The sequence below is a fragment of the Tiliqua scincoides genome, chromosome 1, assembly GCF_035046505.1.
Source record: "Tiliqua scincoides isolate rTilSci1 chromosome 1, rTilSci1.hap2, whole genome shotgun sequence".
Lineage (NCBI taxonomy): Eukaryota > Metazoa > Chordata > Lepidosauria > Squamata > Scincidae > Tiliqua > Tiliqua scincoides.
This window is the reverse complement of record NC_089821.1, coordinates 224,603,783-224,623,669: the sequence shown is the minus strand read 5'-3', so window position 1 is coordinate 224,623,669 and position 19,887 is coordinate 224,603,783. Positions and strand designations below refer to the sequence as shown.

General features: G+C 40.6%; 1 protein-coding gene across 13 annotated transcripts in view; it reads right to left on the bottom strand.

The window, feature by feature from the left end:
- Positions 1–3,037: 3,037 nt before the first annotated feature.
- AFDN (afadin, adherens junction formation factor) overlaps positions 3,038–19,887 on the bottom strand; it is a 141,038-nt gene continuing 124,188 nt past the window's right edge. For 5 of the 13 annotated variants that reach the window (XM_066616439.1, XM_066616456.1, XM_066616448.1 and 2 more), the window contains 4 exons: positions 15,312–15,446; positions 11,590–11,884; positions 6,264–6,348; positions 3,039–5,648 (listed from right to left, as the gene is read on the bottom strand). In XM_066616439.1, the coding sequence (XP_066472536.1) occupies positions 5,504–5,648; positions 6,264–6,348; positions 11,590–11,884; positions 15,312–15,446 (660 nt within the window). In that variant the 3' untranslated portion in view covers positions 3,039–5,503. Of the gene's footprint in view, positions 5,649–6,263; positions 6,349–11,364; positions 11,885–15,311; positions 15,447–18,496; positions 18,533–19,887 lie in introns of all 13 variants that reach the window. The other 8 variants (XM_066616412.1, XM_066616429.1, XM_066616421.1 and 5 more) reach the window with 4 other exon arrangements.

Sequence of the window (19,887 nt, the reverse complement as noted above, 5' to 3'; positions counted from 1 at the left end):
CCAACCCCCATTCCTGGGGAGAATGGAGCGGCTTGAAGGCGGAGCGCTCAAGAAGTGACACAAATCTGAGGAGACACATAGGGATCAGCAGCTCTTAACCAGAGGGAAACCGGGAAATGTTTCCCCTTGCCTCTGGCTGAAATGCTTATGGCCACTATCGTAAGAACATAAGAACAGCCCCACTGGATCAGGCCATAGGCCCATCCAGTCAACTTCCTGTATCTCACAGCAGCCCACCAAATGCCCCAGGGAGCACACCAGATAACAAGAGACCTGAATCCTGGTGCCCTCACTTGCATCTGGCATTCTGACATAGCCCATTTCTAAAATCAGGAGGTTGCACATAGCTTGTAACCCTGTCACCTGGGCCCAGCCCAGGTGGCTAGGAGTTCATTGGGAACAGGGGTCTCCTCTGGAGGCGAAGTCTACTCAGGAGTAAGCCCCAAGTGTCAGCAGGACTGGGGGCCGTGCAGGACACCTACCTGGGAGTAGGGACTGGGAACAGCTGGGAGCAGGAAGACATGTAGTCAGGAAGGGTGGGGCTAGGCTGACCGGAGGTAAGCTTCATAAGGGAGCTGGAGAGGGAGGTCACTCCTCTCCAGAGGGGTGGAAGGCCAGAGGGGAAAAGTCTCCCCAGCCAAAGGGAAAGGAGAGACGCCTCCATAGGGAGGGGTCTGCGGTCTGCTCTAGAGAGAGGAGGCTGGGGCAGGGACCTCCCTGAGCAGGGGCCTGCCCAGACCCAGAAGGCGTACCCTGGAGAGATGGGTTTCTCGAGACAGACGCGGGCCGGCAACTACAACCCCTGGGGGCTAACTGACAAAGGGGTCAGCACCGAGGTACCGTGGACCCTCCCAAGGCCAGCCAGCCTGACCCTGACCAGCCAGATCAGGACCCTCCAGAGCCTGGGCACAGGGCTGAAAGGCTCGGGCGGGAGGCCTGGACTACAATCACCAAGGAGCTGGAAGGGCCGGGTCGTGAGCTGCTCAGACAATGATGGCACAAGTCAGCCTAGACTGTGGTGGGCCCTGAAGTAACAAGCCACATGAATGTAAAAAGGTTGACTCAATTAAACCGGCTGTGCAAAGCTACCATACCTGCTTCCTGTCCATTAATTCACCACCAGCCACTGCTCCTCGACTGGGTAAGCCGCTCGCGCTTGGTATCGACCCCAGGGAAGGGGCCTCCTCCTCCTGCCATGGACGTTACAAACCCATAATGGATTTTTCCTCCAGAAACTTGTCCAATCCCCTTTTAAAGGCATCCAGGCCAGATGCCGTCACCACATCCTGCAGCAAGGAGTTCCACAGACCAACCACACACTGAGTAAAGAAATATTTTCTTTTGTCTGTCCTAACCCTCCCAACACTCAGTTTTAGTGGATGTCCCCTGGGTCTGGTGTTATGTGAGAGCGTAAAGAGCATCTCTCTCTCCACTTTATCCTTCCTATGCATAATTTTGTATGTCTCAATCATATCCCCCCTCAGGCGTCTCTTTTCTTGGCTGAAGAGGCCCAAACACCGCAGCCTTTCCTCATATGGAAGGTGCCCCAACCCAGTAATCATCTTAGTCGCTCTCTTTTGCACCTTTTCCATTTCCACTATGTCCTTTTTCAGATGTGGCGACCAGAACTGGACACAATACTCCAGGTGTGGCCTTACCATCGATTTGTACAACAGCATTATAATATTAGCTGTTTTGTTCTCAATACCTTTCCTAATGATCCCAAGCATAGAATTGGCCTTCTTCACTGCCGCCGCACATTGGGTCGACACTTTCATCGACCTGTCCACCACCACCCCAAGATCTCTCTCCTGATCTGTCACAGACAGCTCAGAACCCATCAGCCTATATGTGAAGTTTTGATTTTTTGCCCCAATGTGCATGACTTTACACTTACTGACATTGAAGTGCATCTGCCATTTTGCTGCCCATTCTGCAAGTTTGGAGAGATCCTTCTGGAGCTCCTCACAATCACATCTGGTCTTCACCACTCAGAAAAGTTTGGTGTTGTCCGCAAACTTTGCCACCTCAATGCTCAACCCTGTCTCCAGGTCATTTATGAAGAGGTTGAAAAGCACTGGTCCCAGGACAGATCCTTGGGGTACACCGCTTTTCACCTCTCTCCATTGTGAAAATTGCCCATTGACACCCACTCTCTGTTTCCTGATCTTCAACCAGGTCTCAGTCCAGGAGAGGACCTGCCCTCTAATTCCGACTGTAGAGTTTTTTCAGTAGCCTTTGGGGAGGGACGTGTCAAACGCCTTTTGAAAGTCCAGATATATTATGTCCACGGGTTCTCCCGTATCCACATGCCTGTTGACCTTTTCAAAGAATTCTAAAAGGTTGGTGAGGCAAGATTTACCCTTGCAGAAGCCATGCCGATTCTCCCTCAGCAATGCTGTCCGTCTATGTATTTTGAGATTCTATCTTTGATGAGGTATTCCACCATCTTACCCGGTATAGATGTTAGGCTGACCGGCCTATAGTTTCCTGGGTCCCCCCTCTTTCCCTTTTTAAAGATTGGTATGACATTTGCTATCCTCTAATCCTCTGGCACTGTGGCCATTTTGAGGGATAAATTGCATACTGCCTGATCCCAGCCCCGCCTCCCACTCCCCGCCTGCCCGCCCCTGGGGCCACCCACTGCCCACCCTCCCCCCACCCAGGAATGCCTTCCTCCTGCCTACCTTTCTTCTTTGTGTCAGCCCAGCCGTGCAACGCAACTTGCGAGGAGGAAGCTGGCCTGGAGGCTTGTGTCGGCCTCCATAGGCTGGCGCTTCTTTGAGCGCCAGCCTGACTTCCTCTTGAGGCGTAAGTGTGCCTTATGGCACGTTTGTAACCCTCCTGGACCGGCACAAGGGAGCTGCGTTGGTCCATGGGCGCCTTTGGATTGCGCCCTTAGTTTGATGAATTTTCCTCAGCTTAAAGCAGAAGTCATTAGGTTAAACCAAGAAGTAGTATGAGAAGACTAATTAAAAACGGAATAAACATTCAAGTAATTTTCATTGCATTTTATCATATCTTGGCGTTCGTCATAATTTCTTCTTAATAAAGACATTCTAACTGAGATATGACTATCAATCTGTGTGGCTTTCTGCTTATTCATCCTCAAATCAAGATCTGATTACCATTACAAGATTTTCAGAGTTAAACTGCTTTGCAGTCAAGCCAGGAAAGACAGTATTTGTGTAATGCAGAATGAAAACTAAATTGGTCGTTTTTAGCCAATATGGAATAAAATACTGGATGTCGCAAAATAACAAACAAACAAGTCCTGCAGCTCCCAAATAGGTAGCAGGCAAACAAATCAGATTGTTTATGAATTTAGTGACAAGAATTTATCAACTCCAACCTAGTTTACTGGAACAGGCATTTATCCATTGTATCAACAACAACTTAAATCCAATTCAACATTAAGGCTTCCGTCCTGTCCAATTATATTTAAGGCAAACTTACACCAAGAATAATTTCATATTGGTACAGCAAACATATGTCATCTGAACAAATACTCTTGATTCAGACATTATACAGTGCAAAGTTAAATACAATACAAAGTTTATTAAAAATAGGTTGCAAGTGAAATACAGTAGAAATGGGAAACTACAGCAGTTTTGATGTTTTTTTCCATAATAATGCACATACAGTTATGAAAAGCACTTTTACTCATATTCACACTTGACCTGAATGCCCAATAGCAGTCAAATCCACTCCATGGTAGGTGATATTTCTTTGCTTAGGTTCTAGCAGCAACAGTATTCCAGCCACAGAAAATCTAGTGTTCTCAAGACAACTCAAGGGAGGCTTGCTTTTCCTGATTAACAGACATAGCAAGCATGCAGATCCTTCATTAACACTTTCAATCAATCTAGTCCCCTACTTCATATTTAAACAAGTGAACGGTAAAAGCACACTTTCAAATAAGAAACCTGAAATAAGTAAAAAAAATATTTACACTCCAATTTAATATCATTAAACTTGCATTTATTTATCATACAACCCTTATTAAAAGTGATTTCTAAGGCAGTGAAAGTCTACCCTCTGCATTTGGAAGTGTGCATAATTCCCTAAATATATTTATAAGAGAACATATTTTACAGAAAAAAAATCATCTAAAACCCAATTAAGGGTTTTATCAAATAGAAAATTTGCTTAGAATCACTATATATTGTTTTAAACATCACACAATGAGAAACAAATTCTGATGAGGTCCTTATTCTCAACATCATCAGCCATATATGCATAGCTGAAGGAACAGTGGGAGAAAAGTTTTCACCATTTAAAATTAAATAATTCTGCAATATAGTGTGAAAAATAGCTTGAACTGCCAACATTTTCTACAGTATATAGAAGAGGATATTGGTAAACCCGAAAGGCAGCTTGACTAGCATTTCCGTCAACAGGAAGGACAAGTGATGTGGAGGGCACTGTCATGCCACCTCAGGGAAATTCTTTTTAGCAGGCAATACCTTGCCTTTATTTCAAGCCACAGTATTGGCTATGCCATTTTCCTCTCCAAGTAGTGCTTAATATGACAGCTACTGGTAATGAAAGTCTTCATCCTTTTGTAACATTTAACTTTGGTTTAGTCTTGGCTACAGTGGGGCTACCAAAAGGAGCATACTCCCTATTGCTTAGCTCTGGAATTTCTATATAATATTAAAATTTTGTAGCCATAATAAAAACACACACACACACACACTCCATACTCATGTGTTCACCCATGCTTTTGCAGCCTCCTCTTCTACTCTAACTATCCGATTTTAAAACTCCTATTTAAAAAGTGGTTTGCAGATCAACTTGGTGATGAAGGAGGAACAGCTGGAAAAAAGAGGGTATGTGCCTTGTCACATCACATAGACTGCCACCAAATTAGATCAAGTATTTCATGTCCAGAGGACTGTATGAATATAGATACTATTCTCTGGTTAACACCCTTATGCAGCCCTTTTTGATTCGTTCATGTTTTTACCACGGAGTTGATCCAAGGGACCCCTCAGACATCAATCCTAGTTTTTAATGATATGGATGTAATCTGTATGATTAGCTCTCAATATACCTTAAGGTTGCATATCACTTTGGATCTTTGATCAAACACCTACAGATATCAACAAGCCAGTGCACAGGTTAGACTAGGCAGTTCAAGCTATAGCCACAATCTCTGCTTAACAGTTTCTGTAAAAGACCAAGAAACAACTATTCTTCATTAAGTGTGATCCAAGACTACTGCAGAAGTAGTTCCCCTGCCGTGCCCACCCAAACAAGGGAAAGGGTGGGAAGAAAGGAAATGACACTTGCTTCATATAATTAAAATATATTTTACAGTGCTTTAATTGTATAAACCACAAGCTCCTGGTAAAGAATTGGTTTTCTTGCTATTGCAACATCTCAAACAGTAGTCCAGATGAAGGATCCATCTCATTTGTCAGAAGACACTTCTTGAGCAGCCCCTTTTATTAGTTCCATAGAGATATTTCAGATTACTTCTTATAAGGTGCCTTTTATCCTATTTTGTATTTAATTCATTTTCCAGTTCCATTAATTTTCTAGATGCCTTCACTTTGTTGGACACATCCTGGCCCTGGGAAAAGAGTCTCTGTCGTTCCCGGAAAGTCAGGTTCTCTGGTGCACCAGGTAAATCTGCATCTTGGCTGCAAAGAAAGAAAAAAAATAGTTCCATGTTTATAAATACCTTGCCTTGTACAGGTCTCTTGCATGTTTATTCAGTTTGATCTACAGTCCTTCATATTTATTCATTTGGCAGATTCACATTCACCCTTCATTAGGTTGACCTCCTTCTAAGTCCCACAGAAACAAATGGGGCTTATTTCCAAGTAAACATAATTAAAACTGGACAGCTCATTGCTAATTTTTCCCAGCATGGAAAATTTTGTTTGGGTTCTCTTCATGCTTTTCTTTAGACTTGTATTCTGCTTTACATAGAATTGGTTCACATCTGAAGTTAATTCCATATAATTACTTTCAATACTGACGTGGGGTTGCGGCTCAAAATTTGAAGGAAGAGGTGTTTTCAAATGAAAGATGTATATGGGGCTCTCACAACACTAAAATGCACCACTGACTTTAATAATATAAGTACACATCATCTCCTGTAAGTGCTTTTACATAATGCATTGCTATGTTTATGTCAAATCTTCCAAGACCTTAAATAGTGACTATATTATCTCAATTTCAATTAAAAAAGCATATACAACAGCATACATAAATATCACAGTGTTATTTAAGGTGGGTTTTTTTCTTTGTACCTTTTTGCTTTTTTCTCTCTTGGATCCCGATAAGGTTCATGTGGGCCTGCAATTGCTCCAGGAGATCCAGTGTAAGAGTTTGATCCTTATGGAAGAAAAAGTAAAATGATAGTTGTAATACTTGAGTAGAAGTATGAAGCAATTTTATTTTTCTAAAAGGTGCAGTGCTTTTGGTGAAGGAAAAACTCTGAACCTATGCTTTCTAATTTTCGAAAGCAATTGCAAATACCCAACCAACAAATGTAATCTATACCTAAAAGGACTGTCAAGCTGACTAAAATATATATGCTACTGAAACTAAATTATTAAATCACGTAAACTGCTTTCCTCTTGTGACTTTTACTTTTAAATATGTATATGACAAAGTGAATCAAATATTTATGCAGCGGGTACAGTAAGCAGTATTAAAGCAAATACAAACTCAACCATATGAGAAACTGAGTTGAATACTTAAGTTTTGTATAGTATAACTTGGTCATCAAAAGCTTTCTTTCCTCAAGCAGAAAAAATACTAGGCCCTCACAAGGATCTTTTCTGTCCACAGGACCCTTCCATCAGTAGTGGGGAATTTAGAGGGGAATGTTTTATTTATGTTATTGCCTGTTGATTGTTTTTTATTTTTAAAATTATAGTTTGATTTTATTGTAAGCTGCCTTGCTTTTAACAGGAAGGCAGGGTGTAAATCGACAAAATAAATTCATAAATTCAATGCTCTTTTTGCTTGAGGAAGAAGCTTCTAACAACAGAGCAGCCTCTGTGATATCTTTGGAAAACTAGACAGCTGCAATTCTGCAGTTAGGCTATAAGTCACTGAAACTAATGGAATATAAGCAGTCCTTGTGAAGGCTATGTGTTAGCTACCCTGTTTCACGAAAGTGCTGATGAATATATTTCCAGCTAGCATCTGGAAGTATTGCTTTCTTTAAATTCTATCCCAAATAATCTGATCAGTTGGATAAGGTAAGAGTATTCAAAAGTATAAATATATACTTATAAGAGTATTCAAAAGTATAAATATAAATATCTACTTTCATAATAAATATATGAAATATGAAGATGAGTTGCTATGACAACTTTCTCACGTGCTTATTTAACTTGTAAATTATTCAGACAGTCTGCAAAACTACTTGGCCATTTTACATTATATACTCAGAGGAGAATTAGGTGTGTCCTTTTCCTGTACGTTTCTGTTTTTTATACATTTTATAGCACTGCACCTTTATATTTAGATCTTATACAAGTAAAATTCCCACACAGAAGATCAATCCTCTCTAAAGGCCACAAGGCAAAACACATTCATTCTACTTATAAGATCAATGCCATATCTAGATGAAAATATATTTCCTCCATTGCTATTTGTACTGTTTGGGTAAATTGTCTGTATAGGTGTTGCCATAATTCCTCATCTATTTTTAACTGATGCTTTTAGTCTCTTTACTGCATGTGTTATGCCTTGTGAGCCTTAATGTACACAAAAGCAAAATGTATGCTCCTTCCATTAGTATATTTTTAGTCATCTGTTCAAACCGAATACTGAAAAAGACATTTTAGTGCTAAAATGTGCAAACAATGCAATATTTAACACTACTGATTCTCCAGTGGTTAACAAGACTACGCACACATATCTGGGAGTAAGTCCAATTGAACAGTGAGATTTATTTCTGAGTAAGTATTACATAAAACTTTGCCACAGCCAAGTTTTAAATCCTGTCATAATTTTTTCACAATTGAAAATAGACACTGCTCAACTACATTGGTATTTTTAGCCAAGGTGACCAAGTTTATTCCAGTACTTTAAAGTGATCCCAAATGATCCAGTGGAAGGAGCTGGGAAAATTCATTTTTGCAGAAGCACACTTTGCTATGTGTCAATGTCCACAGAAGACAGATACACGACCATATTAGTGCAATGGAGACATGAAAAGCTGCATAGGGAATTCTGAATTTTGTGCAAAGAGCTTTATACTGTACGCAGGCAGTCTTCACAGAAGAGTGATCATGCAGGTGGAATATACAACCTTTTTAAAAAATAGCCCAAATTAGTTGTATGGCTCAAGCACTGAGGCCAAGGCAAAGCATCATACTACACAACATGCCTCGGAAACTATCAAAATTTGCCTATGTTTATTTGTGTCTTAAAATGAGACACAAGACGATAATTACTGAAAGACAGAGCTTTCTTAAAAAATAGAATTTGAAAGAAGGGTTGAGAGAGATGACTCAAGTAACTGCCAAAGTTACTTGAAATTGGCTGCAGTAGGATTAAGATGTACAAGTGAGTATTATTTATGAAGTTACTCAATATATTATGCAATGCACAGCATCAGAGCAATAGGGAATGACTGGCAATAGGAAAGGTCTTCTACACCTGACTGTTTCTGGTAACAGCTAAATATTTGTATGCAAATTTGAACCACTGAGAATTTTAATCACTGAGGCTATCCCAAAAGGAATGTTAAATAGCAGCAAAGGAAGTACAGAAAATTTCTTCAACAAATTCATGTTAATTAAAAGAACTGGGAGTGTGATCCAGCTGCAAAAGAAGCTAATGGAATGCTAGGCAGACTTTAACATATAGACTTTAATAGAGTCCAGATCACGAGAAATAACAGTTCCAACTCTATGTCACACTGGTCAGATCTCACTTGGAATACTGTATCCAGTTCTGGGCACCACATTTTAAGGAGGATGTTGATAAGCTGGAATGGGTTCAGAGGAGGGCAAGAAAGCTGGTGAGAGGTCTGCAAACCAAGTCCAATAAAGTATGATTAAAAGATCTTGGTATGCTTAGCCTAGAAAAAAGATTAGGCGAAGATACGATAGTGGTATTCAAATATCTAAACAGCTTCCATACAAAAGGGAAGAACTTATTCTCTCTGGCTCCCAAGGGCAAGACTAAAACCAATGGGTTGAAAATTACAGGAAGTAGATGTAGGCAAGACAAAGAAATTTCCTCACTGAAAGATGTCCAGCACTGGAATAATCTATCTCATGCAACATCCACCTCATTAGAGGCTTTCAAGCAGAAGCCAGATAGCCATCTGTCAGGGATGCTGTAGTAGTTGCCTCCAGTGAGGGGCCTCCAAACTCAGATGGGCCGGATCCAGTGCACCTGATGATTGTGTCCATGTGTAGTGTGGCTGTGATGGAACCTTACCATTTCAGTGTGATCAGTTTTTGTGCCATGATTTTGCAGAGCTTTGCACTGGGCAGCTGCTTCTGCCAGGAAATCGGGGCGCTGAGCTTCCTGGAGCAATCACCAGTGGACGTGGCTGCCTGGTGCAAAGCTCTGTAAAGTCATGGTGTGAAAACAGGTCACTTGGCACCACAACGATAAGGCTCTGGCACGGCTTTGCTATGCCTGGACACGATCGTCAGGTGCACCATGGACCACAGTTTAGAGACTGCTGGACTAGATGACCTTTTAGGTCATGTCCAACTTTAACATTCTAGGATTCTATGAGAAGACATCAGAAATAGAAAAAAACTAGGATTTATCTAACACATGGCCATTTTCTAACCATATCTTAAGTGCATAATAGGTAAACATCTAGTGGTTATACTTACAGGCACAGATGTGCATTGTAAGCAGGAACACAGTCCTATACATTTAGGTGTACAGAAATTAAAAACTCAAGGGAACTTCTCACCAGTAATCTCCAAGAGTGAACATGGTCCAAGATGGACTAAATGTTTATTACTGCCTGTTTCTACTTGCTTTTGACAGGACTACAATGTTAAGAGAAGGGGCTCTTTGTGTACTATTTATCCTTTCCATCCTTCCTACCACATATGGTAAGAATGAGAACAAGCTTCTTCTCATGCTCCCTTCACTGTACACAGAAGTTGACTGCCCAAAGAGGGAGATCTTACAACCAGATGTGGAGTTGGAATCAGGGTTTGGCCAGGCTGGGAACTGGCCAAGGGCTCAGCTCGCCCGACTGGATTGACTCTTGAACCCTCGATAAGTGGTAGAGGTAGCATCCAATCCACAGGAGGTAGAGGTAGCATCCTCCTGCTAGGGAGGTGGGTGGTGCACACCATGGGGGATATTCCAGCACTGGACTGTGCCCTAAGACACCCCAACAACCTGGTGTCATCCCTGCCTGGAAAAACTAGAATGTGGAACCACCTCTAACTCTGAATGCTGAAACCTATAGAAAGCAGGATTGATTTCACCTTCAAAGGACTGTGAGACCTTGAAGTTTGTGTTCTACACACGAAAAAAGAGTGTGATAGTGAAGCTGAAAGAAAACTTGAGGGCTATTGCTATTCTACAATGTAATTTGGAGATGGAGTGGGGAGAGAAGTAATATCCAAGAGTCCTGGTACCAAAACTGAATCTGGAAACTATGTTGAATGGAATTTTCTTTCACTTGTCACACTATCAGAAGTCAGATATTTAGTGCTCTGCAGACAATGCAAATATTTAATACGCTGCTTTGCAATAACAGGGAAAGAAGAAGAAAGTCAGGAAAAGGAACACAATGAGAGAGAGGCAGAAAAAGATATTGTAAACATGAGAACATAGGCTTGTATTCAATAGAAGGCAACCTGTACAATTAAAAAAGAGATTGTATTGATTTTTTCTCCCACACATATTTGAGCATTTCAAATACAATAACTGTTCGCCAGTCTGCTTTTAAAGCCATTTGCACACTATTTACACGTCAAATAAGCAGAAGGTAAGATTCTTCCCATTAAATAATGAGCCAAACACACATGTCCTATTTACCACGAGAAACATGTGGCTAGAAATATGAAAGCACAGTGGAACCAATGAAAACCAGAAACAGACAAAAGCCAAAACCAACAGTACTTTTATAGATGGTTGAAAAAGGATTTTCAAAATCATTGTGCTTTCATTGTATGAAAAAAGGAATTGTAGAGAGTTTGATAAGGAATAAAGGTATTTGAAAGAACATACACATTTTTAAAAAGGATTTACAGTAGCACGTCAGATTTAAAGTTAGATCACCATGCTGAAGATAGTGATCAAGGGAGAAATAATCATGAAATGATTTGGTCCAGAACCCCGTAGTGGAAAATGTGCAGAGAGTTTCACACAGAAAGATTCTTAAATTAAAAATTTTAAGTCTACCTTTTGAGTTGCTGAGATTGATGAAACTCGGTTTGTTTGGTAGGGGAGGGGGTTGGCTTGTTTTGGAAGCAGTACTGTTGGCATTGACCGAGGATGGCTGGAATGAGTTGGAAAGAAAGATGCCATCTGAGGCTGGGCGTGGCTGGCGTGAGGGCTGTTGTGGCTTAAGGGTGGCAGGAGGAAGGTCACCATAAGACTTTCTTGTACTGGAGTACTTATCCTGACCTGCTGCTAGACAGGAATCCTCCTCCTCCTCATCATCATCATTGTATGCAACAAACTTGGCGGTATAAACCGTATCAGGGGAGAGGACCTGTGTTTTGAGGTAAGAGGTGTTTCGCTGAGGTGGGGGAGGAGGAGCATTAGATGAAGGGGGCGGGGGTGGGAATTCATATTCCCGTGGAAGCGGAGGTCTGTACAGACCAGGCTCATCAGGTTCCAGCAATCTCCGATCTGCCTCATCATGCTGCCGCCGCCTTTCAGCCTCCAAGCGATTGTAATATTCTTCTTCTTGTCGCCTCTGCAGGAACAAAAGGGTATTGGTAAATGGCAAACATCAAGTATCAGGCAATTTGGAGATAAAATTATCTTTTTGGACCAGTGCAGATGTGATGTTAGCCATGGAATCACATGCTTCCTCTTACCTTTCTCACATGCATGCAAGTTTAGAAACAGTTCAATGTTACACATGACCATTACCAACCATGGTTGGAATGTCCCCAGTTATTAATAGTCTAATACAACACTGAACCACGATAGAGGTGAGCAAAAGAAATTCTTGCATGAGAAGCAAAAACAGAAGATTAAGCAATCCTGTAGTCAGGTCCTCAAGGTTAGCTTTACACTTGCATTTCTCCTTATAAAATTTTTGCTAGGAGGTCAAAAATGTTTTCTAAATTGAACCATAATGTTAAGATTACTCCCAATTATGATCAGTAAAAGGCAACATAGAATGCTGAACCAATGAGGATGGGGAGCATGTATGATCAAGGGACCTGCTCACTAAACTATGGTCAGTATTCTAACAGACCCTAAGAGGTTATTTTGACTCATTACAGATAAATGACTGATATTGCTGCTCTATCTTGCTTGCTATTCTGACCAAACTAATACCACTCTTTTACTTCTTCATTTGGGTTCCTTTACCCTTTCATATTACATTTAAACATTTCCTCATTTCAGAACTCTTCATGGTCTTGTCACTGTATTTCTATGGTTTGCTCTCCTTTGATGTTACCCCTCATTCTCTCCATTTGTCTTTTCCAACAATTTTGTCTTGAATTATGCTGTAAGCCTGAATACTGGTTTTATCTACAGTACAGCACATAGCATACGTTAAATACTATACATGTTCTACAATACTGGCAACAATTGTAATGCTCAAGGTTTGTATCCACTAAAGCAGTGGTTCTCAAACTTTTCAGTTCTAGGACCCACTTTTTAGAATGACAATCTGTTGGGACCCACCAGAAGTGATGTCATTAACCTGGAAGTGACAATCAATTTAGGCTTCACACCTAAGTCATGATCAGCCAAAGGTCCTATTACCCAGCTCTCTCGTGCTGTTATTTTGCATAGCTCAGAATTTAAACATTCCAGCTTAAAAGTCAAAGCAGAATGAAGATTTGGGTGCTTCTTCAACCACACAACCCTCCCCCTCCTTCCAGCATTCCATTTTCCCACTTATTCAAGGCAAAGTACCATGTCTTTCTCCCCCTGGGAGCCTGCCCTAACCAGCAGCTCTGTACCCTGTATTTTCAGCTCTGAATTTTCAGTGGTGGCTGAGCTACATGCTACAAAACCCACCTGAAATTGGCTTACATCCCACCTAGTGGGTCCCGACCCACAGCTTGAGAAAAGCTGCACTAAAGCAAAGCTTTCTCTGTATCAACTTTTCAAAGTGGCTACAGTCATCCATTCCTAAAATCAAATTGCTAGTGGTTACGGTAATTAGATGAAGACAGATGTCAAAGCTCAGAAAACACACACTCGGAGGAAAACTAAAAATTTGGCAGAACACTGAAAATGTTTTCATTTTCAGAAAGATTTGTGAAATGTTTTTAAGGTAAGATTCTGTGACATACTTTTGTGTCCTGCCCTTAGTTCCTTATAAATAATTTTAATAACTGTTCCTATATACTGCAGGCAAGTGCAAGGTTCAATTCATCTCACCTGCTTCAGATTCCTCCATCTTTTGCAGCATGGGAAATAAACTGATCTACGTTTGGAATTATATATATTGGACCTTGATATCAAGATTTACAGGCAGCCTGTAACACTGTGAAGCCAGAATTTAAATTTTTCCCAAAGAGTTGGAAAACATTTGAAAGAAGGATCATTATTTGTGATATTTGCACTCATCCTACTCTTGCTTACTCTCAGCTGGCTGCTGCTGCTCCTTTCCCCCACTGTCGCAGGCTAGATGGACTCTGGCTGTCCTGAGTCTGAGAGTGGAAGGGGTGGGAGTGGGGTGCAAGATTACCCCCCCAGAAGCGATCCAAGGAAAAAGGGTTAAAGTCATGCAGGAGCACAACTAAGGTCCGTCCTAGCGCCTGGAAGGCAGGACTGGAACTGGGGATCAGAGAGATGCCCCCCCCCCGACGTGGAAGGAGTATCCATCTATCAAGGTCCCGTTCCTGCCTCCCAGGAGGGGCATCCTCAGCAGTAGGAATGCCAGACTTCCTTCCCAGAGAAACTGTTTTTTGAGTCTAGATAATAACATCCTTTTATTTACAACGTTGATGATTTCTATTTTTCAGTTTTAATTTTTCCCCTTTTTTTACAACTGGGAAAAACTTCATCTCTACTATTGCCTATACAAGAATGTGCCGCTTAACAACCTTCAGCTTAGCGATGGATCACTTATATGATGGCGGTCAAAGCACCAGAAAGAGGCTCTTAATGAGACAATCAGGTCTCCTATAGCCTTCAGCAGAGTGTCTGTTTACACAACAAAGAGGATCCTAATGCAAAGAGGCAGAAGAGGCAATCTATCTGCAGTAGCCCATGCAGCCAGCTAGTGTCTGGCAGGAAGCGTCCCTTGACACAACAAAGGCTCTAGATTGGGATGAATGTTTGCTTAACGATTAAGGGTGCAATTCAAAGGGTGCCTTACGCCAACCCAAGTCCCTTGGGCAGTAAAGCACATCTGTACCTCCTCTCAGGGAAGCCAGGCCGGCGCTCCGAGAAGCGCCGGCCTGCAGAGGCTGGCATAAGCCTCCGCTGCAACTCCCCTGCAGTCGCTTGTGTTGGCATGCTTGCGCTGGCCCAAGCAGCAAAGGTAGGCATGGGGGGCAGGGCGGAGGAGGGAAGGAGGCGTTTCTGGACGGGGGGAGGGCGGGCGATCAGTGGCCCCACTTTTGCCGGATCCCAACCTCAGCCCCCGTGGAGAACGGAGCTGCTTCAAGCCGCTCTGCTCTCCTTGGACTTGTGCTACCTCCAGAGGTGGCGCAGGTCTGAGGAGACCCATTGGGGCCTGCAGCCCTTACCCAGGGGTAAGGGGAAGAGTTTTCCCTTGCTTCTGGCTGAGCTGCTGCTGGCCAGAAACCTGCCTTGGATGCAGCGCAAGCCTCCTGGCTTGCCTGCTCCAGCGCGGGTTTGGATTGTGCCCTTAACTGCATAACAACAGGGATTGGAGAACATATCTCAGTCATTAAATGAGCAACAATTGTATTTGTAATTATTTGAACTAAACTAAGATATTTATACTTAAACACTTCATCAATATACCAAACAGCACAACAGCACTGTTACACACAATGCATTTTGTTCTTAAAACAGTAAAACAAGATTCAATGTGAAAAAATACACACATATACTTCAATTTCCCCCCAAGACTCCCATTTTTCCTTCCCCCCCCAAAAAAACCTTTTCCCCCAACAGCTCATAATTTATGGAAATTTTACATCTCCAGGTAAATCCTACAAAGTCTTTTTGCTTCATACAACCTTTTGTTCAGCTTCTTTCTTTGTCCGCTCCTCCTCTTGGCGCCAGCGCTCTTCTTCTTGCCTGGCCCTGTCTTCTGCTTCCCGTTTACGCATCTCTTCCAACTGTTGCTGCCGCCTGCGTTCTTCATCCTGTAACTAACAAAAATCTGTCTTCAATTTTTCCCCTCAAATAAAACAAAAACAGTCTTTCCCAGGATAGAAAGCTACAACGGCATTTCTGGGTTTTAAAAAAATGTACATCTAGTTTGACACAAATGCTATATTACCAGCTCTAAAAAGAAACACTTATGTAAGATCCCCTCCTTCAACATTAGTAATGTCTGAAAATGGAACACAATACTAAAAATTTTTCCCATGGAGAAAAAAAACACACACACAAAGAAAATTTACTTTCAAAATAACATGCTTGTTTCAGTTGTGCAGTCTTTGACTGGCTTCTGACACCTACAAAGATTACACAAATACTTTGTATTTGCATTCTGTTTTAGCAAACTGTTGTCAGGCCCAAATTAGATCCTGTGCCTCTCCAAGTAGTGAGATGCAAATTCTTAAAAGGGAGGACAAAAGGCTCATCTCTCCACTGGACAAGGTGTACACATGTTATTTTGGACATGACATTGATGCACAAGAATGATTATGCCCAAGCACTTGCCATTCCTGCACCCTTTGGAATGATGAACCTTCTGAAGCTGGTCTCATACACTACACTGAAATTTAAAACTTGAAATCAGCGACTCTTGTTTCAAACTGCAGGTGTGTCTGGAATTAAAATTTAAAGACTAGAACATTATGACTCTTGATCAAGCAGCAGATCAGGTAGGCTCATGTGGCATGCTTACAAATATGATAAAATACACCACTTGCAGCAGCCACGTAATGACATACAAGTGTCCCCTGATATCTGCAGATCCATCATTTGCAGTTTCAGTTACCCACAATTCCCATGGATACTGGGGGTCCACTTTAAAAACATGTAAAAAGTTTTTTCCACCACTGTGTTTTGAGGGCTCTAGGCAGTCTTCTGAGCTACTTGCAGCCACTTTTGGGGCATGTGGAAGCATCTCCCTTTGTCCAGGTTTGTTCCAGAATGCATTGTGCACCACGGTGAAGTCGAAGGGGCTCCACAGGACCCGGAAGAGGATAAGGGAGCTCAGGGGAATGCCTAAGGCTTTCAAAACATAGCAGTTTTGCTGCACAGTAAGAGGAGAAGCTTTTTGGGCTTTTTTCCCCTTCAGATTTTAAAGTGGACCCCTGGTATCCTTGGAATTGGGGGACAACGACAACAACAGAACAGAACCCCTGCAGATACAGGTGGATGCCTGCATTTTATTCAATAAAATATTGGCAAGTTCCACTCAACTATCTCCTCATCCTACTAAGTCTTACACACTAAGCCTTACACACTCAATTTCTACAAGCCAAACAAGGTTAGAAAGATAAAAGAAAAAGATTCTCAGCTTCTATTTTAATTCCACCGTTTCAAGGGCTAACTGAAAAATCCCAAAATTTTAGTGATGGCTTCTGTTTGTAGTGACATCATTTCTTGACATGTTAAAAAGGTCTGCTTCCAGCTCTGCTGTATAAACAGACTGGCCCTAGAAACAGTGTTCTCCTGAGGTGCCAATTTAGGCTGCCTTGGGCACTAATGCCACAAGGTTATATCCCATTATTTTTCTCAAAAGAATATGCATAAGGGTTATCACAGTGAAGGGATTTTCTGGTCACCTTCCAGTGAAAACATCATGTGAATCTACCCCACACATTTAAGTATGTATTCTTTCACTTTTAAGGCAGATCTTTCCCACACAATAGATCATCTTAACCTATCAGAAGATCTTGGAGAAATGAAATTATTTCAAAAAGTGTCCTCAAGGAGAAGCATAATGGGTATTATCCACTTACACCTGTTAGAAACAGTGTCATAAAAGAATAAAGGAGAACTGCTGGACTATGTCCCACACTGCTTAAACAGCTCAAATTGTTAATGCCAAAGTTTTGCAACAAGTGGTGTTATTCTATTCTAAAGCTAATAGTCAAAAATAAACAACTTAAAAATGAAAAAGGGAAGACAGATGACATTTTTAACTATCTAAATTCCATTGATTACAATGAGATAATTAAGCTAAGCTAAATTAAATCTCTTTTCTTGAAATCAATGGGATTTAACACTGGTTGGAGTGTGTCCAAAATCTGGAAACAGATACAGAAATACATCAATATGAGAGTCTACTTTAATGATCAATGTCCCTACTTGTGTAGATAAATCAGCAGGGACAAGAAGCAAACTGCAGTGTGCTAATCAGATCAAAAGTCACTTAAAGATTTATATCAGAGGACACATTCCAAGAATGTTTTATAAAGTTAACCGGAAGTGAAAAAGTATTAGGTGATCAGAGTAGGATGAACCTTGTTTCATATGTAAGTAGTTAGCATCTAACTGGCTGTAGTTACACATTACAGGAAGATTACTGACATGCAAGACATGAGACTTTTGGATGCAGTTAGCTTTCTACTAGTTTATTACTGAAATGAAGCAACCTGACCATGTAAGGATGAATTATTTTTCTACAGGTACTCTAAATTATCTACAAAATGAGTTCAAAGTTTGTATCCTAGAGGTAGCATTTGAAGTAGTAAAAAATAAATAGTTTCAGAACAGTGAATGTGAATTCCAAACTATGCTAAGTCCATCATGTGAATAAGAGAAGTGAGGAGCTCAGCACTGCAACATAATAGTATTTACACATTAAATGCTGGTAACAGAAATGGTCAGGACAACTACCTTCATAGTCTATGGTTAAAGGGATAAGCAATTTGCACCAAAAAGGAACAACAATCAAAAAGCCTCACCCACATATTAGATTTTTTCAACTACTGAATGCTTTTTAAAATGATAAATGTATGGTTCATATAATTATGGTAGGTCACAGCTGCAAACAATTCAAAGATGCAAACAGAACACAACACTGAAAGGAGAAAGGTAGGAGAGAAAAAAAAGTTAAGACCATACCTCCAGCAACATGTGCATGCTTACAGCTAATTTACTCTATTACACCCTGCCTTATAGCACTCAGATGATAAAGACAATATCCAACACATATTGGATCATTATTAATTAAAAGAAAAAGAAAAAAGGGGGAAAGCAATAAGAAAAAGGCATTGAAGAGAAAGAAATAAGAACATACCAAATCTAGAACAGAGATTGCTGGCATAGCAGTCTGCTGCAGATAATAAGAGAAGGAAAAAGAAAGATGCACAGTGAAAATAAGGGCAAATTTAGATTTGCACTATGCCAAAACCATTTTTTCTTTGATTTGTTACTACAGCTGTATAAAATAGAAAAAAGAAAATGCAGTGCTTGATACTCCAATTTAGAACTAGTGAACATCCTTAAATAAGAAAAAAGTTGTTTAAAAAACAGATTATATCTCTAAACTGCCTACACAGTATTCTTATATCAGGTTAAAGATCTATGCAATGTAAATGCAGTGATTCATTGCAAAGAAGCAGCCAAAAGTTGCCATTTCTTTTTAAATTTTTTTGCTCACCAGGAAAGAGACCACAACAGTTTTTAAAGTCTACAAAATATAAATGCATCCGCTCTGCTGGCTAAGAATTATGTAGCAAATGAGTTATGTAATCAAGATGGCCACCTAACAAAAAATTTGATGCAGCTTTAACAATAACAAGATTTGTTAAATGTTTGAGAATGAAGCCTTGTTTCTAAAGGATCAATTAATGTAGACTTTTAATTGTTCATTTAAAAACTAATTGACAAAAACAGTGTTAGTGGTAATGGGATTCAGTACAGCAAATCTGCATGCCAGGAACACATTTAGCCTTAATTTCATCTGCTTAAATGCAGTGTAGAAATGTTTAGCCACAACAGAAAAAAATAAAATAAAAATAAAGTGATGCATTCTGTGTGAAGATGCAGAAGAGAGAAGCTATGGAAATCTAATATTCTCACTACATCATAGTGGCAACAGAAGCATACCATATAAAACAACAATTGCCAAATAAATCTTGAAATCCAATACTAATCTAAACCTGACCATCCATCAGTGTCAGATATACAGCTTTGAACTGGCTAGTTCAGGTTCTACAAATAAAAAAATGGATGAGTGTACTTAAATCAGTTACCATGGTTGTACTCCTCAAAAGAATAAGTTAACTTTACTAAAGAATTGGTTTTCTGGTGAAGATAGAACATATCACCATTTCTGGAATTTAAAACAATCATGTCCTATACTTTGACAGATACAAAGATTTAAAAAAATCTGATTTTAATGGTGTGGGCTTTGTAAATATACAAAAATCAAGAACAATTAAAAAAAGGACTTACTAAGGATGCCTGTCCTTTTTGCTCTAACATCTATGCATCATACACCAAATTTAAACAAGAGAGGCATCAACTGGTGTTTACTTTAAAGAAACTACAGCAGATGCCTAATCTTTCCTTCCATTCCCAAACAATTTTTCCCCCCTGAAAAAAGGGGACTGGAAAGAGGGATATCCCCGCTCCGTTAGTAAATTGAGACACCACTTAATTGGACAAATCAGGATAGATTAGGTT